This window comes from Typopeltis vanoorti, chromosome 9, assembly GCF_054136105.1.
Source record: "Typopeltis vanoorti isolate ZY-2024b chromosome 9, IOZ_Tvanoo_1.0, whole genome shotgun sequence".
NCBI classification, from domain to species: domain Eukaryota; kingdom Metazoa; phylum Arthropoda; class Arachnida; order Uropygi; family Thelyphonidae; genus Typopeltis; species Typopeltis vanoorti.
In genome coordinates this window covers 124,217,693-124,243,685 of record NC_143557.1, presented here as the reverse complement: position 1 = coordinate 124,243,685, position 25,993 = coordinate 124,217,693, and the positions used below count along the sequence as shown (strand labels likewise).

Below are 25,993 nucleotides of genomic sequence, written 5' to 3'. Positions count from 1 at the left end.
CACACATGCATTTATACTGACTAAAATTTGTATGGGAATTAAAAGCATGCAGGCTCTTAACAGCACAAGTAGCTTAGTTCTGCTCAATAGGTTACTTGCAGCCGAGAAATTAAGTGCAGTTAATTATTCCTTGTGTTTTCTGTTAACTTTCTTTAAATTGACAGTTATTCTTCTCTATAATGAGAAACGATATTGAAGATATTTTGTGTACCTTTTTCAAACTGAGAATATGAGGTCAAGTTAAAAATTGTTTAAGACAGTGAACCATGCCTTTTTCCAGATTTATGTAGCATTTAATCTCGAAATGAAGAATTGAACTGATGTATAAATAGAATAGTTTTTTATTTTTTTAATAAAGTAAACTTTTTTATACAAATGTAATGATTTTTTTTTAATAATATTTTCGTACCATGGGAATACTCATCATTTGCTACTGATGATTCTGCTAAGTTCTGTGAATTTTCCTTTTGAGTGAACATTAATTTTAAATATTTTAAACTGACCACATCTTCTAGAATTTTATCCTGAAACTTAATTATACATTTTATTCTTTCAATCCATAATCATAGTTTTTGTCTTGCTTTGGCTAATTCTTATACTCTTTTTTAGCATTTCTTCATTTCAAATATTTAAATTATATTGCAGATCTCCCTCTGATTTTGCTAATATACCAAATCATTGGCAAAAGTTAATTTTGAGAATTTTACAGGTTTCATCAGTCATTTTCCCTGTCTGAAATGGTTTGGTTTTTACTCTGCATATCTTCATAATTTTGTCCATCAGTATTGGTACTTCTTGCATTTTACCATTTTGGTAGAGGCTTTGAATTCCTTGGACTAAACTTTTCTCCCTCATTTCATTTCCACGGTACCCTATCAGAGGCATTTTCATCTAAAAAAAGCATAAGTTGAACTTCTTTCCCTATGTTCTGTTATTTTCTCACTCATCTGCTTGAAAGTGAAAATTTGATCCTTGGTACCTTGGGATCTTCTTTTTTTTCCAAGCAAGCCTTCTCTTAGTAACATGTACTTCAACATTTCAAGGGCTGTCGTGTCATGTTATTTGTCATTTTTCATTATATAAATAGCCATATCCATTTCATCTTCCTTGATTACATCTCCATGGCACTTCTTCATTGTTCTCCAGTGTGAATTTTCTTTATGCCTGAATGCTCTAGTAATCTTGAAAAAGTCCCTGAAATTTACAGAAGGGAGAGGTGAGTAAAAGGATAAGAAGTAAGTTTTTTGCATGGAGAATGGTAGAAGCATGGAATGCATTGCCTGCGAGGATGGTGAATGTGCAGACAGTGGATGAGTTTAATAAGGAGCAGTATTATATACTTTGTGTTTACCTCCCACAATGATTCTTGTGATTCCATGGAGGTCAAGAAAATAATAATCTCTTCATATCTTCCTGCTTAGTTTTTTTGTGGCTTCTCCTTTCAAAAGGTTAGATTTCTTATCTTTTCTCTCAATGAATTTGAGTATTACTACTCTTCATAAATTATTCACTCTTTCCATGATAATTTTGTTTGGTTGTTAAGATTGTTTCATTTTTGTTCTTTGTAAGAAGATTAAAGAATCATTGTAGACCGTTTATTTCATTAAGTATTTTTTCCACTAAAATTTATTTTTATTTCACCTCTTCTTTCTGCATGGTATCTGTTTCTTCTTTTGGTCCTCCCTTTGAATTTCTGCATACCTCTTCTGTTGCTTGGATAATAATGGTTTTAAAGTTCTCCTGATTTTCTTGTAAGCAATTTGCATACACAAATTACATATCTTCTAGAGTCCTGTTCTTGTGTGCTACCTCTTCTGAAGCATTTCTTGATTCTCCTTTACCCAGTGTAGTTGGCTGAGTAGTAGCATACCCACTCTCTAACTGTGGATTCAAATCCCATATGGAAATAGATGTAAGTGATTGTCTTTAGGTGGTAAATAAATTTCATTGCCTGGTATGAAAGCCACTGTCCTTATTTGGAGACCTGTGGCATGAAAAAAGTATCATGCTTGGTCGCTAGAGTAGAGTTTCTGGACCAGGACTGATTTTAAAAAATACAAAAATAATGTAAAAATATGTACTCTAGGTTTGCAACATTTTTTGAGGATCAGAATCACATTTAAAATTTAAGAAAAAAATGGTACTGTAGCAGGTTGTGCTGCATATAACATTTTATATACTGATGTGATTTTACTATATTTGTTTATTTTAATAATTACACATTCATGGATCATTTTATATTCACTTTCTCTGTACTTAAATACATTCATAAGATCTTTCATTTGCATTCAGTTTAAATTATGTGTATGCATTGGGATAAGTAATTTTATTTAATAATAAAACACGTAAAAACCACAGTAATAACTTTTAATTAATAAAGGTACAAATATTTCATACTGAAATTAACAGTACATCTTCAGTGTCATACAAACAGTTAAAAGAATGGAATATAAAGTAAAGAACAGTCGGTGGATCACCAATTAACATTGTTGCCGCGTACTAAGAGATTAATGCAGGTTCAAATATGAACGCCTCTTTAAAGAAAGTTGCGAAGCTATTTTACATCGGCCGAATCTAAATCGAAATTACTGTCTCACTCTCAAAAATTTGGGAGACTTTTATTTTACGCAACCATCAATAAAAATTATTTATCTTTAAAGGATTATTTAATAATATTTAGTAATTAATCTCCTAGCACACAGCAACAATGTTAATTGGTGATCCAACTACTGTTCTTTACTTTGTATTCCATTCTTTTAACTGTTTGTATGACACTGAAGATGTACTGTTAATTTCAGTATGAAATATTTGTACCTTTATTAATTAAAAGTTATTACTGTGGTTTTTACGTGTTTTATTATTAAATATACTATGCCACAGGTACCTCTAAAGATTGGAATAAATAATATTTTACCTTAATTCAGACTGATCTTTCTGGTGTGCTCCTTTTTGGTGGAACATTTCAAAATCTCTTTCTTAGAGATAAGTAAGTGACATCTGTGTTCATATGATCTATTTGTGGTTTTGTAATATAATTTGGCAAAATTTTTGTGATTAAACAAGAAATTTTATTTCTCCCTCTTGATTAATAAATATTACTAGCAAGTTTTTCTGCTGGATTAATATATTCTAGTAGATAAAGTTTTTGTTTTTATCCATATAAAAATATGGATTCATGATTAATATGGACCATAACATGAGTAAACTAAAGTTTTCAAGTGATGTATGTTATATGAAGTATGTAACCAGCCCATTGGTATTGAGTGAGCTTTCACCTAATAATTAGAAAATGTACTCCTGAAAGCTTGTTTCCTTGATTGATTTTTTTTCTCCCTTTAACTGGATGCTAACAGTGATAGAAGTTTCATTTCTCATGTAGGAGTAACAAAATGATGTATAACTATATTTTTCATTATATTCTGGATTTGAGACGGTTAAAGCAAAGTCTTTTCACTGGGTTGATTATTTTCAAGAATTGTGGCAATAATGAGTCACTGACTACTCTTATAAGACCAAAACATTTAACTTCAAACTCAAGTTCTGAACTGAATATAAAATCAGCCTATCACTTTTGTGAGAGGTATTCAGCTAGTCCCAGCTAGATAAATTTGAAGTGTTGATTCCAGTTAATGAATGGAGTACAGTTCTTTAAAAATAGGGGAAAAATGTCCCAAAATTACTGTTTTTTTGTTTTCTTTTCAGAGAAGAAAACCAGTGATGTTCTTCTACTGCTATTGCTGAAATTTCCCTGAACCAAAATGAAGGTGTTGTTTGGGGGGATTCACATACAGGTTGCCGCCCATCAATATCAAAATTTTGAAGTACAGTTATTTCGTACATTGCATACCTCCAAAAAAATAAAATAAAAATATTTTAATCCACTTAGAAAAATATGAAGAGAAAAAGTTTCTTTTAGAGACTACTCTTACAGGTCACAATCATTTGGCCAGCATTGGCTGAATGATTATGACTGAATGATTATGGCTGAATATGGATATAGCTTGCTAACATAAGTGCTTCAAAAATTTCAACTAGTTATGGAGGATTGAAGAGGGTACCTTCTCTATAAATACCTCTAAAATTCACACTGTTTAACCATTTTCACCTGAATTTGGAGTCTAGTTGTTTTTTAAAAAGGTTATGTGCCCAATGAGAATTTCACCCCAGTCAGACTGAAATGAGGGTGGGAAGAGATGTCTGCAAAGGAATGACCTGGAGCAGGAAGACCTTTCCTGTGTAGGCTGTTCAACAGTTGGCATTATTTAATCATATTCATCTAAATTTAGAGTGTAATTGTTTCAGGTCACATCATCACTGATTTTGATCAGTTATTCCTCAACCACTTTTAACTACTTCAAATATATATATATATCAGTGGTGTCGCGTGCACATTTCAGTTGGGTGTGCTGTCATGTGGGTTATGCATCCTGCGCGACAAATTTCACGTCAATTTGACCATTGTATGGATGTGCATCCCCAGAAAATATTATTCTGGTGGGGGAAAAGCTTGGAGACAAATAATTACATCAATAAATTTTTATAATTATTGATTTTATTAAATAATTACATTAATAAACATCTTTTAGCATTTTAATGTAATTATTTGTCGATGTAAACTAACTATAAATATATTCTTTTCATTTTACATGGATTTTAATGATCATTAATTCTGGTAAAAAAAAAGTATTCAGAATTCTAGAGTTTTTAGCACAATTTCATATATAAAAAAATTCACTGGTATATTTTATTAAAAATCAGCTAATTAATTTAATCCCAAAATCGTAAATTAAATTATTTCAGTTTAAAAGCAAAAAAATCATAAAACTATCAAGTAAAGTAATATTAAATTACATACACTTACCTTTTAAAAATGTATTTTTCTATTTAAATTTGTTTCATTATAAATTTACAATTCACACTTCACTCAGTGACTCACTAGACACAGAGGGAAAATGAACTGGTCTCTGTTCACAACAATAATGACCATTTTTTTTTCACAGAAAAAGATGAACCAAAAACAGAAGCATGTGTTCTATAGCTACCCCACCGTGGGCCGAAACAGGCCAACTCATTATAAAATTCTAAGACAGACAAAGCATCCCAGGATGGAGGTATAAGATTACATATCTCAATCGCTTTTACGATTATAATTTATGGAATTTTTAGCTCGATCCTTGGGGGAAGTGTTCCATCTCCCCCCCCCGGGTGCCCATGACTGTGTAATTGCATTTTTATCGATGTATGAAAGTTTTGAGAGTGCATAGCGCATCAGCGCTCACCTTAATTGGTCTAATGCAATTAATTGCAGGATAACTTTGAATACTTCTGCATAGAGTGGGAGAACAATCTGTTTGTTTTAGGATTTTTTAGCAAAACAATGAAGAGACTATATTTGGTTGGTATATTTGAAATACTCAAAGATGAAAATATATGTGAACCATCATTTATAAGACATGTAAGAATAGGAAAGAATAAGTGTGAGTAGAAACACTTTCTTTAATGGTAAATGAATTATTAATAATTAGCATTTATGACGTGTATGTCCTATAAGTTGCTGGGTAGAGCGAACAGCACGATCCTATAAAGTCTAAATGTGAATAAGTGAATTTATGATGACATAATTAAAAAAAAAACTTATAGAGAGAGAGAGTATTGCAGGAATAAATATGGTTTGATGGTGCAGCAAGTGATCTCAGAAAATTTGTTGCATATGTTATGTGTATTTCTCTGGTTTGTGTATATTTCATTCCATTTTTCAAGAATTTTATTTTGTATACTGAGACTCAGTATACATAACATCTGATCATTATCGGAATTATCCACACTTTCGGAAATCCTACATTCTTTTCTTTTTTTTTTTAATATAGTATCAGCAGTCCTTCTGTCTTATCAATCTCACATATGTTGGTATTTTGCTGTAGATCAACGTCTTATAATATGCAGAATATTCATTTTTATTCAGGAATAGATATTTTTTTACTGTCTTTTGTTTCTGAAGACTAGAATAAAAATGTCTCTATACCGTTAAAAAAACTTTGCAACCTCAACAGATGTTATACTTCACAAGCAAAAGAAAAACAATTAGTTTTTTTCTTCTAACATCCACTTTCAAATTTTCAGTTCCAGAAAATGTGTAATAGCTGTTTGTAATACAGCCATTGGATACAGAAAGCGCTCAACTCATGACAAGTGACAATGTTCAATTGGATTGGTTGACACAATAACCAATCACAGCCGCTAGGTGCTGGGTGAGCTCAAAATGTTAGCTCACCGAGCCTCGCCTTCTCAGCGGTTTAAAAAATATTAGAACGCTAAGAATTTGACTTGCTGCACCCTCTTTACATCCTTTCAAAGGGCTCAATTTTTTGAAAATTTTGAAAGGTGTGCTTTCAAAATGATTTTGAAAGCACACCTTTCAAAATGATATTCAAATGTGTGCTTTCAAATTTCACGCAATGTTTACACCCCAAAAAGCACCCTCCTCATGAAGCACTAATGCTTTATTACCCTCGTGAAGAGGACAATGCTGCATTAGTATATTGTGTTTAATTTTAGGAATTGCGCAAAGTCTACAAACAATTGGGGGAAGTCTTTAGCAGGAATAAATGAAAATATATAATATCGGTGATACTGATATTTTGTGGCTGAGCACCTAGTACACCTGGAATATTCACCCCTGATATATATATATATATATATATATAGTTTTATGAAAAATATTGAATGACTAGAACCGAGATTTAATTAAAAAGGTTTTAAAACCTTTTTAATTAAATCTCGGTTCTAGTCATTCAATATTTTTCATAAAACTATGTATGTTAACCGAGTCAATGATCATTCTGTCATATATATTATATATATATATATATATATATATATATATATATATACACACACACATACATACATACACAGTAATCCCTTGATTAATGCATTCTTTAAAACAGGCACATTAATTGAAAATACACTAAGTGTAATTCATTCCTCAAATTTCTCTTTTGACCCTTAATTTTTTGTTATAAAAGAATTAGGGTATGTCTCAGGGACTAGTTAAAGGAAAACCATGAAGATGAGAGACAATAAAACATATTCAGAATATAAATTTATTATTCTACTTCTTAACAAACAATTGATCTAACATAGTTTGGTGGGCATTCTGTTTCTTTTTTTCACACAACTGATTGTATGGCCCTATTGCCTCTTCTACTACTTCTGCAAATTTTACTGCTCAGTCTTCATCAGGATCAGCCTCTAAGCATTGCTGCTTAAAAACTTCAATTGTATGAAAAATATTTTCAAATTGTTTCTGTGAAATCTCTTTGGACTTGTCAGTGATTAAATTTTCTTCATATTCTTTAGGATCTTCCTGCTGTGAATCTAAATTTAGCATGTCATAATCACTCAATTTCTCATAATGAGATTTAATTAACTTAGATTCATTTGAAAAGCCTCTAAAATCATTTGCACAATGTGGAAGAATGTGCTTCCAAACAGCTCACATATTGCCAGCAGTAATTTCATTCGACTTTGCAACTTTATAACCAAGCTGAGATTTCTCTGATTTGGCCAGAAAAATCTTGGAAGGAATTTGCTTCCAAAAAAGGTCGGTTTCATCGACATTAAATATTTGTTGGTCACAATAGCGCCCCCCCCCCTTCTTCCACAATTTTCTTCAAAATCTCTGGCTAATTTGTGGCCACCTCCTTATCTGCACTTGCAGATAAGGAGGTGGCCTGTTCACCTGTGATTAGAACATTATTTAGGCTATTTGTCTTTATGAAATGCTCAAACCACCCATCACTAGCGTGGAATTCTTCTTTTCCACCATTGATATTCAGATAAAATCAGATCCCACTGAGCACAGCAGGATCCATTTTTGGTTACAATCTTCAAACCATGCAGAAAGAAATCTCTCTAATTCAATCATAATTTCGAGTGGTCTGCATGCATGGTGAACTTGAAGCCGCCTTACCTTTCTGTTTGTATTCAGTAGCTTTGCTTAAAGTTGCTTGTATAATTGATTCACCCATTTTTGTGTTCTTGTCCTATCTTTGCTCTAGACTTGCCTTGTTTGTTTTTCTTTATCATTTCAAGTTTTTCTTCCAGTGAGATTACTTGTCGAATCTTTTTCACAATTCCACTTTTTTGCTCACCAATTCTTTTACTGATGATTAAAGGTTGGGAAAATACTTTAAACTAAAAAATTAAGGAAAACAATTGCATATGATCATCAAAGTGCTATGTAATTAGCATATGACATAAATTTTGGCAGTAAATTTGGAACATAGTGTACATGGAAATAGTATAGTACTGTGTGCCATTAAAAAATAACTCGGTAAAATGTTTTAAATCAGTAACTAAATTTTTTCGTCCTGGTGAATGATTTTTTTAAAATAGTTAGCCATAAAAAATGTATAGATAGAAAATTTTTAAGATGTATGTAGGCACACTAATCGAATTTTAAAAGCACACTAATCTAATTTGAATTTAGATGTAGAAAAAAAATGATGCACTAATTGGAGGTACATTAATCGAGGGATTGTTGTGTGTGTGTGTGTGTGTGTGTGTGTGTGTGTGTGTGTGTGTATACCTACCATGATTAAAGTTTTTTTCTGCTTACATGGAGTGCAATTCTAGCTCACCTCCTCATGGTGCACCCTGAGTCATGATAAAGAGCTAGAGCAACTGGCGGCCAGACCATTGTGCAATCTCCTGACCATATTTACACATGGAAATTCAAAACCTTCACAATGGTTCTTCTTCGAACAAACTGATAAGGAATATTGGACATAATATCCGTATCTGCCAGTTAAATGTTGAGGGTATTAGGTATCTCAAAATGTCAATGTCTTAACAGCGGCTTACTATACTGTTTGGAGGGAGGGACTCCTATATAAATTTTTTAAGGTCATCCCATGTAAAATATTGGGTCATCTCCTAAACAACTTACTGTGTGATCGATATTTCAGGGTAGTCACCGGAGAAAGCATCAGTAAACAGAGCGTTTAAGAATGGATTACCTCAGGGCTCAGTGTTCGCACCACTGATTTTTAGCCTTTACATCACATATTCCTGAAACAGCCAGCAGGAAGTTTGCTTATGCAGATGATCTAGCTTTGACGATCAGTGACAAGTCTATAAAAAGAACTATCAGCTTTATGGCAGTTCTATAAAAAATGGAGATTAACACCAAAATCTGGCCAAACCAAATGTTCTTGCTTTCACCCCAATAATAGGTTTGTAAATCAAAAACTAGAGATATATGCTGACATAATAAATGAACATTAATTTCGTTTAATCCAACACCTAAATATCTGGGAATATCTCTGGATAGAACTCTGTCATATAAACGGCATATGATTAATATTGCTGCTAAAGTTCGCGCCAGAAATAACATAATTCAGAAGCTTTGTGATACTATATGGGGCTCAAGTGCCACAACTCTGCAGTGCACTGCCATGTGTCTAGTTTACAGTGCAGCAGAGTATGGTGCTCCTGTCTGGCTCAGTAGTTACCATATCAATAAACTAGATGCTCGACTTAACTCCACTCTGCATTTAATAATGGATTGCATTAGGAGTACACCCTTACAATGATTCTCCACTTTGAGCCATATTGCTCCTCCGGAACTGCAGCGACAGGAAGCCTTGCTTCATGAATATAAAAGTTTTAAATAACCGAAACCTCCCAATATATGAATTTATTCCAGATGCTTTATCTAATAGACTAAAATCCAGAAGACCTGCCATAAAAACCGCCTGTAATCTTCTTAGAATGACAGTATGGTGAGTAGGTGGGATGTACTGGGGTCCCAAGCAGTATCACCTGAAGTTTGTAATTATATAAACATCTTCCAAAAACCATCTGGATTTGACCTGCCCAGGTATATATGGATGACAGCTAACAGGATTCATACAGGCCATGGTGTATGTGGAGACTTACTTTCAAAGTGGGGCAAGATACCAAATCCCCACTGTCCCTGTGGAACCAAGACCCAAACCATTCGCCATATAGCACAGGAATGTGAGCTGACGGCATAATCCAGGTGACTTTAAGGATATCTTTGACCTATCCCCAGAGGTGATCAACTGAATTAAAAACCTAAATGTTAAAATATGATTAATTTTTTGTCTGATGCTTGTCATAAATTTCATATTTGTATTTGCCTGAATGTAGATGTTTTACTTTTTTTTATTTATGTTATCATATATGTGTATCTTATCTATATTCATGTGTATTTTATTTTATTGTCTTTTAACTATGCATACAAGCCATACAATAAATAAATAAATCTGGTTACATGCATGCGTGACAGTGGATGAATCTTTATTCTCAAACTTTGCAACTTTTTCATAAGTCCAAATGTTTTGTTTACAAAACACGTTATTCCATAAAAATAAATGGACCAGTGTTCAAATAAGTTAGTGACATCTGGCGGAAAGAGATCTTGAAGGAGTTATAATACATCATATATATATATATATATATATATATATATATATATATACAGGAACATTAGTAAATAGGGATACTATGTTAAGACTTGCAAGGATGTCAGTGGTAAACTTGATAGTTTCTGAACAAAATGGGATGAATTTTTGATATCTTTCAGATGACTATGTGCTGTCCTAATAGATTATATGTTTAGATAAGGTGTAAGTTGGGGAGTTTGTTATCTACAATTGATAGGGGATGCCAGGCTTGTGTATTTTAGGTGTCCTGGAAAATTGTGGAAGAATAGGATTCAATGACTTAAGGCTTTCATAGTAGTTTTGGAGACCAGTTTGGGACTTTTTTTTGTGAATTCACCATATAGGGTCAACTCAACCATACTTATAATACCAACTGCAGCTGATTGGAGCTTTTCAACCATGCTTTATATAGAAAAGAATTTTTATTCTAGACTTCTGAAGGAATAGGTTATGGTCATCCATTCACGTGGATCACTGAATAAAAACAAAAGATATATTAAGTGACATATCGAAATCACTTATTAAATCTTTTAACATCAGAGATTTCAACTCTGCTAATAATCACCTTCTATCGTTAACCATAGACAGCTAATGCATGCACAACAATTTTACTTTTGTTGTTTAGTGAATTGTGAAGTGAATTTAAAAGGATCTCTAGGGTCTATTGTTGACCTCATGGGTCATGCACATTTTCTGTGCAGTGCTTTCCATACTGTTTACTATGGTGGGTAACAGCATCACTTGATTTCTACACCAACTTTCATTTTTTGTGATCAGTATTCCAACCATCATCACCATTTTGGCATTTACTTATCATTTTTTCATAGTTAATGTTCTTTCTGAGTGAAGATTAAGTCAGGCCAAGCTCGTATAACTGGCTTTGAATTTATTGTTTACTGTTGGTGTTAATTTTGATATTCTCATTGGTGTGTTGTAGTTCACTTTCATGAGAAGCAGAAAATTTGTTCCATCTTTTCTTTTATTTGTGGATATAAAAAAGGTCACACTTGATGACCATTTTTATTACTGATTTTTCTGGGAAATAATATTATACTGTTATTTTAATTAATTTTAATTTTTATATATAAATTGCTTTTTTTTTTTTTTCAGTGAATGAATTTTACCATTGAAAATTAGCTGTATCATTCAGTGTTAATTTAAATCTCTGCATTTTCAGTAAAATTCTTACTAATTAAGAATCCTTTTGGGATTAATACAAAGAAACTTTCAGAAGAAATTCATTCACTTATAATTATTTTTTTTTTAGATTTGGTGAAAGCATAGGAGGGGCACTTGCAGTAGCACATTTAGCCTGGCCACATCCGCTTGTTGTCATTATAGGATCTTTTTTGTCAACAGTGGGGGCAGGATTACAGTCTCTAACAGGTACATTTTCAGGCATATTAATTTTTTTTTTTTATGTTGCTCCTATCCACGAAGGTTATCTGTAAACCTATAGTGCATTTTGTATCGTGGACGGGCTAGGGATTTTTTTTTTCTATTTTTTTGTTTATTTTATTTTATTTTACATAATATAGAAACTCTGCCTTAGAGACCAAACATGGAACTTTTTCAAGCCACTTCAGGCCTCAAAGTCTGATTTTATTTGTAAGTAACTAACAGTTTCATGAAAACATAAATGATTAATTCTGTTTTCTTTAATTTCTTCTTTTCTTGGTGAAATCTTCCTTGCTGAATTAACACTTTAAATCAGCAAAATATAACCTAATATATATATTAGCCAAGCACATGAGATGTCCCAAGACCTATGACACAATAATGCCACATGTAGCTTTGTGGCTAGAAGGATGAAATGCGTTTGTGTTTTTTTGAAACCTGAAGGTCGTAATTATTGGGGAAAACAGTATGGTTGAGACTGTTCCAAACATCAGTGTTTTGAAAATGTAAAAGAGGGGAGTACTGTCATTAGTGATTTTCTCTCCTTGTGGTTTCATATACAGTAGAAGAAACCAGAGGGATGGCAGCAGCTCCATAGAAATACTTATAGAAGAGACAATTCAGCAACAGAGCATATATGGGAAAAGCAACTGGAGAGAGTCAGTGAGGGAGGGGGTCATCAGTTAAGCAAATAATTCACTTCTATATACAATCAAGCATTCTGAGGGAAGGTTGAGCAGATTTTGATTTTTTAAAGTGTTAGTAGTTGAGCTGGAGAGAGAAGTACTGTTTGGAGCAAAAAAGATTGCCAAGCAGGAGGCAGAAGAGGCCATGCACCTGATTGATTATGATAGGATAGATATATTAGATCTAAGAGTTAACCCAAGAAGAGAAAACTGATTTTGATTGGCAGAGGAATTTGTTGTCCCTACTTATTAAAGGTTATATGTAAACCTATAGTACATTTTGTACCATGGGTGGCTAAGGATTTTTTTCTATTTTTATCAATTTTATATGTATTTTTATTTATTATTTTACATAGTCTGGAAATCCCTCTCTAGAGACCAAATATGAAACTTTTTCAAGCCTGCGACAAGCAGAGCAATGGTCTCACACTGAGCAGTGAAATTCGTCTGCCATTTAAAGATAATCACAAACATCCATGCTCATGGCAAGATTCAAACCTGCCTGTTAGTTGGAAAGCAAGTATGCTAACCACTCGGCCAATCATGCTGGAAATATTCAAAATGGGGGAGGGGAAGAGGGGCATGGTTTTTCTTCTCGGAAATGAGACAGGACAACCCGGTTTCTAATTGGATTTGAAACAGGGTTGTCCTCATTCCACTCGAGAATCACAAGGAGATTAGTGTTTAAGGTACTGGTTAAAAAGTCTTTTAAAGGGTGAATTACTAGAGCACTAGAACAGTTTTGAAAATGTAGAAGAGGGGAGTACTGGCATCAGGGATTTTTCTCTTCTTGATGTAAGGAAAAAAAATCACCGATGCCTGTATACTCCTCTCTTTTACATTTTCAAATTCAAATTTTTACATTCTTGTTCACAAAAGATTTTCCAGCTAACTTCACCTACCTTTGGATGCAAGCCAAAGGTATTTGTAGAACTTTTGGATGCAAAAGTTCAGAGAAACTCAAGCAGTCACTTTTAATATTTTCAAGGCATTTGATCAAATCTGTATGATGGCCTTCTTACCAAGCTACCACCATGACCATCGGCCTCCTCTCATTGTGGTCATAGTGGATGCTTGGTAAGAACACCACCATACCAGATTTGATCAAATGCCTTGGAAATATTAAAAGTAACCACTTGAGTTTCTCAGAACTTTTGCATCCAAAAGTTCTACAAATACCTCTGGCTTGCATCCAAAGGTATGTGAAGTTAGCTAGAAAATCTTCTCTGAACAAGAATGGCAGAATCCATATTGGTGATCATCGATACTGAATTGAAATGAGAAATATATTTTGAAGTATTATTTCAGACAATAGGCATGTTCTCTGACATTCTCCCCATGCTCTTAAGGTTGATACTGTATTTTGGTGCTCTGATTACCAAATATTCATTATCTAAATATCATCTGGAAATTAGAGAAAGGTGGATTATCTTATTATGGATCATCATTTGCCACTCTTTAACTATAAAAATACCAAAATAAACTGAAGAACCAAATTAAATGACTTGATGAAGTATGATAAAAAAAAAAAAATTTGGAGTAATTTTTATCATCTTTATGCTCATTTTGCAGCTTTTCCATAATTCCCTTTCACTAAAGCAACTATTCCACTACTATTAGAAGCATGTCTTGAATGCTTATTTTATGATCTTCTCAATATCCTGAATCATAGCAACATATCAAGTATGATATGTTTTCCTGGGGAAGTATGGGAGAAAAATAACTATTGTTAGGGAGCAGATATTGTTGTTACATAAGCATTGTTATAGTGGTTCAACCCATTTTGCTTGCATTGTATCAGGGGATGTTTTTCTCCATACATTGTGCTGTAGATGCAAAATTACATCAGGCTTTATTGTCAAAGAGCTCAATATTGCCACACCCAAAAGTCTGACATGTTCATATCTGTGTAAAGAGAATGGTGCTCTTTATTTTTTAAGATTGACAAGATTTCTCTGTAAAACTTCAACAGCATCTATGGAAAAATGTGAGATCAACATCCTGAGAATTTTTCCAGAAATTTTTCGTTTTTCTTTTGAATTCCACCTTTCAGTATTCAGTTCTACAAATGATGTAGCATGAACTCCTACAAATCATGTAACAAAACATAATGTAGATTTTCAGTAGCAGTTTTGTCAGATACAGATTTTTTGTTTGAAAACAACCTGTATGGTGATGTACTCATTGGCAACAAGATTATTGCTTTAGGAAGACTGGGCTGAATTTCTTTCATATTAAGGGATGAACATTTATAGAGGCTTTCAACTAAAAGCGAGATAATCTCATTTGAGAAGAGGGTGTGGGGATTCTTCCATGTTTCTAATAAATTTAGTTTAATCCTTTATCCAAGTGTGAGCAAACAAAGTTTGCACCTGAAAGTATCTTCAGGACTGGGGTAAGGTGGTACAACACCAGGGCACTCCTTGCAAAGGTGGAGCAAGCTACCAACACTCCTATCTTAGTATCTCTCATAATGCAAAACACATCTCTAAAGGATTAAACTAAATTTATTATACTCTAATCAAGTGAAAAATAAACTTTCAACATCTTTCTCTAAATCCAGAGTAATTTATTAAAGGGTGGCACACCAATTGGCAACTCCTATAGGTAGAGATGACCTGCTAATGCTTCTGCCTGGTATCTCTACTTGGGTCTGGCTCCCACTGAAGAGACCTCAATAAAGGTCTAAACTAGTCTGGGTTGTGGTCCTTCCCTTAATGCATAACATTAGATATATCTGCAAGGAGATGTGTTTTGCATTATGGGCGATACTGAGATAGGAGTGTTGGTAGCTTGCTCCACCTTTGCAAGGAGTGCCCTGGTGTTGTACCACCTTACCCCAGTCCTGAAGATACTTTCAGGCACAAACTTTGTTTGCTCACACTTGGATAAAGGATTAAACTAAATTTATACTCTAACCAAGTGAAAAATAAACTTTCAACTTCCATGTTTCATCTATGATATTATTTGGTATAAGCTAATCTCTCAAGTTTCAAAAACAAGCAGATGCACATGAATCATTTTTTAAAGTGCACTATGCTCTTTAAAGCAAAATTTACATCATATGTTGCATACTACCTAAAAATAGTAAGTTACTGATCTGTTTAGATCCTGTCCAGGATGAAAGAAATAAGTGCTTTTGAAGGGAAGTTAGTTGATCTTATATACAGGCAATGGATTTTTCCTCCTGAGAAAACTTCTTTCCCTTTTACAGAACAGAAAAACTTGTCTGAGATATCATGAAACCCAGTGGACATAATTTACTCATAGCCTTAATGTAATCTTAAATATGGAATTTTTTCTTAATTTAATTTAACACTTAATTTAACTGTTATATATTTATGTTTAAAGATTTTAAGTTTGATTAGCAGTTACATATACCATATTACCATACCACGTTACAGTCCATATGACTCATAGCTACTTGATAAAAATTTTGATTAAAGAATGACAAATGTAAATTTAAAACATAATTGAACATTTAGTTTTTTTTTGGTAATTACTGTCTCTTTTGTACAGGAGCACCTAGACTTCTTCAGGCCATAGCTAGTGATCAGATTATTCCCTTTTTAAATCCATTTGCTCATAGTTCTTCTAGAAATGAGCCTACAAGAGCTCTTTTCCTTACACTTTTCATTTGTGAACTTGGGATCCTTATCGGTAACTTAGATTACATTGCACCAATCTTAACAATGTAAGTATTCATTAACATTAATTTGGTGAAATATATATGCACAGATGTATAAAAAAGTTGATGTAACTGAATCCAGAATGAAATGAACAGAATAACTTTAATTATTTAAAATCAACATACCAGTTTCATCTTAATTATGTAAATAGGCTTTCCTTAGGTTTAAATAAAGAGGTCAATTTACAAACAGTACTTGTCGGAATTATCCATGCTGGAATGTACATTTTCATTACTCATTCTGTTCAAATTTCCCACCTTTTGTCTCAAACTATTTAGGTGGTTTGAGAAACAAAATTCTAGCTTTGATAACAGCTTACACTGAAGCCCAGTACTTCCAAAACCAACATTGAAAAGCTAAGTCTTGATTGGGCTAAATGCAGAAAACTCGCCAACTCTGCCATTGACAGTAGTTACCTTCTCTCTCTTCTCGCATAAGCATTGCAATATCATTTAAGATGAGACTGACTTCCTAGCATCCAGCTCCTACATAGATGATGAAGGCAGATCACCTCCTTTTTTATTTGGAACATTGCATCACATGCCTTCTGTAGCCTTCTGCCAGACATCAGAACAATCTTGAACAACCTGGATATCAAAAAGGCTTCTGGTCCTAATGGAATTGTATTCAAGAGATGCGCTTCTGAATTAACATCTGTTCTTTATTATTATTATCGTTATTGTATATAATCAAGACAAGCTTTATAAACTCAGAACCATCATGCTCATCTAGAGCAGGCAAATATCCATGCCCAAGATGGGATTCAAACACACAACCTGTTGAAGGACATCCTCATGAGTAATCTTTACAAGCCTCCTCTCTTATAGAATGTTCCTCTCCCAATCACTCCAAACCTCATGTTCTCTGGCACTACAAAGTAGCCAATTTGGATGACATCTGAATTTCTACTCCTCCTTTTCTTGGTCTGACTACTATTTCCACTCATCTGACCCGTGCTTCTGCTGTGAATGAGCTACAGAAATTATTCTCACTGGCATGAAAACCTTCATCCCAAATTCAAGGCATAATTCTTATCTGCTTTCCAAGCTCTGCTTCAACCAAAAGTGTACCAAAGCTGTCGAAGAAAAAAAAATTTCTTTGACCACTGGGGTTCCCTCAAATCATGGCAAGTCACTTGCGGAATCCTCTTTATGGAAACATTCCATCAAGTGATGAATCATTGTTTCCGAGGGGGCATTTTTTACACTAAAATTGGTAGCTGTATGTTCTTTGCATCAGAATAATCAAATGCTGATTTCCAAAATAAAATTGCATGATATTAGCTTGCTGTTGGGTTGTGATGTGCATACTTGTCCTGGAGCAGATTATGGTACAGACCATCAGCTAGTAAGAGCCAAAGCAAGACTAAGACTCTGAAAACTTCCAGGTTATGCACATCTCACTAGACTGGATGTTCGAGTAATTCCTAGTGGATTCACAGAAGAAACATCAACTCGGTTGGATGATTTTTTGGAGACCAATGAGGAGAACTCACCAGAAATGCTTTGGGAAGGAGTCAAGGTGATAATACAGGATACAGCGAAGAAGTATCTCAGCCTAATAAGAAAACCACGAGACCGATGGATATCAGATTCAACGTGGGAACTAATCAAAATAAGTCGGTTGGAAAAACAAAGAGACACAGGGACTGAAGAATACAAGAGATTACATAGAGAAGTCAGAAGAGCCATCAAGCAGGACAAGGAAAAATTCTATACTAATAAATGTAAAGAGATAGAGTTCCAGATGAGGAGGCACAATTAAAAGGATGTTTTATTTAGTTCGTGACTTAAAGCACAAGTTTAAGCTTAAATCGAATGTCATGAAAGACAGGAATGGAGCATTACTAACAGAAGAATTGGAAATCAAAAAACAGATGGAAAGAATACTGTGAGGAACTGTACAGCTAAGCGGATAAAGAAAATGTGGAGCCCTCTCACCAGGAAAATTTTGATTTGGAACCTCCTCCACTTAGGCATGAAGTTGAAAGAGCAGTTAAGAAGCTTAATAAGGGATCAATAAGGTCCCAGGTGCAGATGAAATCCCAGCAGAGTTAAAGCCACAGGGATGGAGGGATAAGAGTGTTTCATAGATTGATTATTAGCTTGATGATTACAAGGATATGGGAGACAGGATCATGGCCTAGAGACTGGAAGAAGTCAGTTTTACTACTATATAAGAAAGGTGATATGAAGGCATGCAAGAACTATTAGTTTAATATCTCATGAAAGCAAAATTTTATTGACGATCGCTAAATAGGATTGAGACAAAGTTGAGGCAGAGATGCCCAAGGAACAAGCAGGTTTTTTTGGAAAAGTAAGGGCACCAGAGATCAGATCCTTTGCCTTAGACAGATTATAGAAAAATATAAAGAATTCAGACTCCCTCTGGTAATGTGTTTCTTAGACTACTCTAAAGCTTTCGACTGTGTTGAGCATCTGAAACTGTGGGAAGTAATGAAAAGAGTGGGTTTTCCTCAACACTATCAGGTTGATAGCCAATGTACAGGGACCAATAAGCCATGGTGTTGGATTGACTGACTGGCTTCAAGTTGGAAAAGGAGTTAGGCAAGGATGAACACGTTAGCACAAGAATATTTTAATATTTGCCAAATATTTCAGTCTGAAATTAACAGACTATCATCCGTGGCTTGATAGGAACAGTTTTTACAAGGTGGAATACAACAATTGATCAATCATTCAAAAGTAGAACAAGCCGTGTGATGTTACATTGCTAAGCACTAAAGAGAGGTAAATTTCATCAGAGTGATGAATAAATTATAGGTATCAATTCACAATTTCATACAACAATCTTCATTTATAAATTCAGTTAAAGATAACATTAGACTAATGTAAGAACTAAAAGGTCTGAATTGAAAAAAAAAAAAAGAAAAAAAAAACAGTGTTATCTGCATTAAATTTCCCATATTTTTGACAAGGATAGGCGATCATTTCGATTCGAGTTAGGGCGTTGAAGTAATGCCTCTCAGCACTCTCTTTGAATAGACGTTCAAATTTATAGCAACATCTGCATGTAGAAGGCGAGTCCTGGACCAGAGAATTATGGCTTGTCTCTATCCTGTGCTGTGCCATTCCAGACATCGGATTTGTTGTGAAGAATGTATGATTGATGTTTTTGTATTCTTTTTTCTATAGACCTTCCAGTTTGTCCAAAGTACGACAGATGGCAGCCACATGGAACTTGATATACACCAGGCAGCATAATCCCCTCTTCTAATATCCACCTATTTCCCCTCTTCTAAAGATAAACGCTCAACTAAACATAGTTGAGCGTTTATCTTTAGAAGAGGGGAAATGGGTGGATATTTTATTAATAGAGATATAAATGGCTGTTAAATCATATTTCTTCATAATTCTTGAAATTAGTTCTGAAATTCTGGAAAATATGGAATTGGAACTTGATGTGTTGATTCTGAGGCCTTACTTCAATGCCCTGACTTGAATCAAAACTATTGCCTATCCTTGTCAAAAATATGGGAAAGTTTAATTTGGATAACACACTAAGTTTTTTTTTTTTTTTCAATTGAGACTTTGAATTTGTAAATTAAGATTGTTGTATGAAATTGTAAATTGATACCTATAATTTATTCATCACTCGGATGAAATTTATCTCTCTTTAGTGCTTAGCAGTGTAACATCATACCGCTTGTTCTACTTTTGAATGATCAATTGTTTGTATTCCACCTTGTAAAAACTTTCCTATCAAGCCACTGATGATAGTCTATTAATTTTAGACTGAAATATTTGGAAAATATTAAAATATTCTTGTTCTAACGTGTTGATAATTCTTAATTTCATGTCACAAGTGTCATTCAAGAATAGTACGGATGTTTACTTTCTTCTCACTTGTTTAGCGTATATGTGGAGGACATCATGCATGAAGCATTGGATGAACTCAGGAGACAGGAATTAGGATAGGAGGTAGATTGATTAGTAATCTGTAGTAGGCTGATGATATAGTATTCCTTTGTAATGACATGGAAGAACTAGGACTAATTCTTGACGAAGTTAACAAGATCAGTAATAACAGAGGACTTCAACTCAATCATAGCAAGACAAAGATTATGGTTCTCAAAGGAAATACAAACAGAGAAGCTCTTGAGAAACAAATGTATCTTAATGGAGAAAGAATTAAGGAAGTCGGCAAGTTTGAGTACCTGGAATCCATTATTGATGTGAAGAATTGCTGTTCAGAAGATGTCAGAAGAAGGTTAGGAATGGCTAAAACAGCAGTCAGAGACCTGTCTAAAATCTGGAAGGATGGATCTATTTCCATGGGAACAAAGTTGAGGATTTTGGATGCAGTTGTTTTTCCAACAGTGACTTATGGATGTGAGACTCGGAACCTAAAGAAGTCAGATAAGAAATGGATATCTGCTTTTGAGATGTGGTGTTACAGAAGGCTGTTGAGGATATCATATACTTGAAAGGCATGCAAATAAATGGGTGTTAGAACAGATCAGTAGAACTTTAAGGCTCCTTAAGGATATTGACAGAAGAAAGTTAAAAATATTTTGGACACATAGAAAGGATGGAAGAGGGACTTCTCACAACAGTAATAGAAGGTAAATTTCCTGGAAAGAGAGGAAGGGGTAGACCATCAATGAGATAGATGGATGGTGTGGAGTGGCTGATCTTCAGAGAGTTGATGTACCATAAAAGCAAACAACAAGACTACATGGTGAGGCCTGATGTGGCACATCACCAAGCATTGGAGTGACCATATGGCATCTGTAGATGCCCAGTGAACATATAGAGTTGGGTTGTGAACGTTCAATAATTAATTTCCCAAATGTTCTTTAATGCCCGAAAAAATAAAATGAAAATAATCAATAATCAACAAAGTTATTCACATTTTAAACTCCTCTGTGATTTATGGTCCTCCCTGTATTAAAAAAAAATTAAGATACAGTAGTAGCATGCCTACTTTGGCCAAGTAGATAATGTCTCTGCTCTAATGAACAGACTGGGTTTAAATCCTTTGTGGCATAGCTGTTGAAATGTCTTGTATCATGTTGGAGGCTTAATGGATTTTTTACAACGGAGGTCCCACCTTACATTCCAGGCCACCTACTACTGCCCTTAGAGGGTGCTCCACCTAGATAGGACTTTAGTGTCACCCACATGGTTGGGCTTAGTATTGTATGATATTTGTGTGCATGTTACATTAATTGTTTTTGTAATCCTCGTAGATGTCCTAGTGACTAGGATGAAATATAGGAAGTATTAAATTCTATTTTAATTCTTTTTGATTGTTGTAAAAAATCCATTAAGCCTCCACCATGATGTCCTCACAGCACTTAAGCCTCTACACACAAAGAAATGTCTTGTAGTAAATGATTTCCATCAAATGGTATGAGACTGCCAGTCTGTTTATTAGAAGTCTGAATTGGCTTGAAAAATTCAGTTTGGTTTGTTGAGCATGTAAACTGGATTATCTTTTATAGGAGAGATTCACCCCCAAAAAAATAATAATAATTGTTATAATAAAGGTTACATTATTGATTGTTAAAGATAATTTTTCTGCCTATATAACCAATAATTCTTACACCATTATTTTGTTCTAGGTTTTTTCTGATGTGCTATATGTTTGTTAATCTAGCCTGCACACTGCAGAGTTTGCTTCGTACTCCAAACTGGAGACCCAGATTTAAATATTATCACTGGTGTGTATGTACTGAGTCACTGTTAATTTTTAAATACATAATACTTTAAAAAAAATATTCGTTGCTGTTTATTAATAATATTAAAGCTGAAAACAAAATCAGTTTTCTTGTAAAATTTTATGTGAACTGCTTTATATTTCAGGTCCCTTTCACTAACTGGAGTAGCGCTGTGTTTAGTAGTTATGTTTTTGAGCAGTTGGTATTATGCTTTGTTAGCCATGGGTATGGCAGGATGTATTTATAAATACATAGAATATAGAGGGTAAGTGGATTTTCTGTTAAGTTTTTTTATTATTATTATTTTAATTAATAAGCATGTCCATTATTTCTGTCACCATATTTAGACTCACTTTTAACACCAAGAAATTTCCTACCTTTTGAGTAAATGGGTGATCAAAATTAACATATCCCTATTTAAGCTCTTGTGGAGCATCACCCAGTGATCCATGTGCTGCAAAACTTTGCTGGAATACATTGTGCGTAAGTAACATCTGAGAGAGAGAGAGTAGAAGTAGTTCCAAAATTCACCACCAGGAGCAGTGTATAATGTACTGAATGTGAATGTAATAGTTTTTCTGTGTGTGTGTGTGTGTGTGTGTGTTTTCGTGTAAGGAGAAAAGTGACACAAGAATTAAAAAAAACATTTTTATTCACTCGCATTATACATTCACAGGCTGTACTGTACAGTGTGCTGTCTTTCCCGGAATGCCACAAACCATCCTTTGCACAGTGTGTTCAATGGCAGAACACAGCTGATCGGGACTGATGTTCTGCACACATGCTGCTTTATGCTGTCTTTCAGTGGTGCAGGTTATCAGGATGATCTCGATAAATTCTGTCTTTGAGAAATCCCCAGAGCCAGAAGTCACAGGAATTCAGATCAGGTAAACAAGGCTGCCATACAGTGGGAAATGCACAGCTTATCATTCTGTCTTCTGTGAAATATTCTCGAAGAACCTGCTGTCCAGATTGACAGATGTGTAGAGGGGCCCCATCCTGCATGAAAATGGCTGATCTAGTCACAGGCACTACTGTAGTTGTGCCTGTGACTAGAAAAAAAAGAAAAAAAAATTGTTTATCATATCATGATACCTCACTATAAAATGTCTTCAAAGAAGAATAGTCCAGTGGTAAACAAAGCTCTAAACCTGCACCAGACAGTAACTTTGGGTGAATGCGAAGGAATTTGTTGGATTGCATGCAGGTTTTGCATAGTCCACACCTGACAATTGTGAGCATTCACAGTTCCATCCAGGTGAAAGTGAGCCTCCTCTCCCCCCAACAAAATCATCCATGGCCGAAAAGCATCCAACTCCACTCAAGCAAGGAATGTTAAAGCGAATGTCAGTCAACTTTCAAAGTCCTGCAAATGCAACTCCTGTGTGAAGATGTTGAAAGTTTATTTTTCACTTGGTTAGACTATAATAAATTTAGTTTAATCCTTTATTTAAGTTCGAGCAAACAAAGTTTGTGCCTGAAAATATCTTCAGGACTGGGGTAAGGTAGTACAACACCGGGCAACTCGTAGCAAAGGTGGACCAAGCTAACATCACTCCTATCTCAGTATCTCCCATAATGCAAAACACATCCCCTTGTGGATATGTATAATGTTATGCATTAAGGGAAGGGCCGTTATCCAGACTAGTTTCAACCTTTATTGAGGTCTCTTCAGTGGGAGCCACAGAAGTGGAGATACCAGGCAGAAGCAATGGCGAGTTCATCCTTACCTATAGGAGTTGCCAAAAGGTGTGCCACCTTTTTATTAAATTACTCTGGATTTAGAGAAAGATGTTGAAAGTTTATTTTTCACTTGGTTAGACTATAATAAATTTAGTTTAATCCTTTATCCAAGTTACAAACTTGGATAAGAGACCTCAATAAAGGTCGAAACTAGTCTGGGTAGTGGCCCTTCCCTTAATGCATAACATTATACATATCAGCAAGGAGATGTTTTGCATTATGGGAGATACCGAGATAGGAGTGATGTTAGCTTGGTCCACCTTTTCTATGAGTTGCCCGGTGTTGTGCTACCTTACCCCAGTCCTGTATGAAGGTTATCTTAAATGGATAGAAATGCAGAATCTTCCGTAGAATTTGCTGAATAGACAGGGTGTGCATTGCAGGAACTAACGCTGTTATTCATAGCCTGTTCCACAACGTTAGTAGCAACTTCATTCACTTGGTGCAAACAGATCGGTTTGATCCTCTGCCAGGTCTAACTCCCAATGATCCCATTTCTTCAAAATGACTAATCATTCATCACAGAGTGCAAATGAGATAGTGTACCTCATTGAAATTTGTTCAGGCAACAAAATTTGCTGAGTGCAGCAACCGCATCACAATTGTTTAGGTAGTACAACTTCACTAACAAAGCATGTTGGCACATGGTTAGTATCATGACAATGGATGGTATTAGCAATCAGAATGAAGGGGAAACTCCCGGGTCCATCTTTTTAAACCCTCCTGGTACCTGCTGAGTTACGTAGATATGCAGTTTTTTTTTTTTTTTTTAATATGTTGGGCTCATATACAGGATGTTGGGTGGTCAACCTATAGTACATTGGTACCGTATATGGGTGATGGGTTGTGAAAGGAGAAACTTGTTTACATTTGATTTGAATGCCTGTATATTGTATTCCTTGGGAAATACATCAGGAGGAAGACTGTTCCACAGTACTGCAGTAGCAGGGATGAATGATTGGAGGAATTCTGTCTGGGCCAGGAGACTTTTTTCTGTCTAATTTAGACAGCAGGTTTGTGATGTCTTTTTGGCAAAAGGATATACAGAGCATTGTATGTTGGGCAGTTGGAATGACTGGAGGGCATTTGCCATTGACAGTTATGTGTGCATTGGAGGCAAAGTGTGATGCCAGGAGGTTAGCTTTTTCTATGGATGATGTTGCAAATGAGCCATCTGGGTATGATAGAGGTGGGAATGGCGTAGGGCAAAAGTTATGGCCAATTGCCTTGGCAAGGGACCAAAAGGTATGGCTGCTATTTGGACAGGCTGCAAGCTTCCTACTTTTTGCCCATTCAAAATATGTTTTGGAAGTATTGATAGTTTCCATGCATTTGTTTTGGACTTCAGTGTAGGCATTAAATGAGGATAGGGTTCTTGATTTAAGCCAGTTGTGGTATGCCTGATTTTTCATTTGTACAGCCTTGGCACATTTTTTGGAGAACCAGGGTTTAGTTAGGGGATGGCAGGTCTGAGTAGTATGAGGAATATATGCTTTCATGCCAGCGAGGATCACTTTCATGCATGTTGTATTTACAATGCTCCTGGTGATGAATTTTGGAACTACTTTTCTTTTTTTATTTTCTCAGATAATCGCTTCCGCTTGATATATAATGTATTCCTACAAAGTTTCTCAGCATTTCAATCACTGGGTGGTGCTCCACGAGGCCTTGAATGGGGGCACTGTAATTTTGATCACCCTGTGTATTACTATTACACAGGCAGCATCTAAGACTTTGTGGAAGGCCCATGCTAACTGTCATTGGTATAATAGCTCTCACCATTGTTCATCTTTCATGATTTAGAGAACCCTTATCTGCCTCTAACAACCCAGCCCATTCCTACTATAAAAATAAAAAACTATAGACTTTAAGCCCTTGCTAACCACAGCCTTACATAACTTCTAGGAATGACCCTTGTTCTCTCTCATCCATTCAGATATTGCAAAATTTCTTCAGTATCTCTATAAAATTTCATTATATCTTATATAATTCTATTATATCCCCTTTATCCTCATAGAGAACATCCCACAAATCAGTGACTATTTTTGATCATTTAACTCTGAATCCTCATCACTTCTTCATCTCCGAGAAACCCCAGTGACTAAATTTGTGCACACTTGTCTAAATATGGTCATATTGAAACCTTATAATTTTGCTCACATTTTATAATCTGAGTGTATGAGTTTCCTTATCCAAGGAGTTGAATAAGGAAACTCCAGTTCATTTGGCACCATTCCATGCCAGAGGTTGTTCCCATTCATGTGCCATCTCCTATACAGGAGGTTGACTACCATGATGTGACTCATGGTTAACTATGGGCAT

General features: G+C 34.8%; 1 protein-coding gene across 1 annotated transcript in view; it reads left to right on the top strand.

The window, feature by feature from the left end:
* LOC150103500 (solute carrier family 12 member 4-like) overlaps nucleotides 1–25,993 on the top strand; it is a 336,194-nt gene that overhangs the window by 148,282 nt on the left and 161,919 nt on the right. The window contains exons 11-15 of the mRNA XM_090397527.1: nucleotides 2,925–2,986; nucleotides 11,740–11,858; nucleotides 16,076–16,250; nucleotides 21,833–21,931; nucleotides 22,074–22,193. Coding sequence (XP_090253653.1) covers nucleotides 2,925–2,986; nucleotides 11,740–11,858; nucleotides 16,076–16,250; nucleotides 21,833–21,931; nucleotides 22,074–22,193 — 575 coding nt within the window. The remainder of the gene's footprint in view (nucleotides 1–2,924; nucleotides 2,987–11,739; nucleotides 11,859–16,075; nucleotides 16,251–21,832; nucleotides 21,932–22,073; nucleotides 22,194–25,993) is intronic.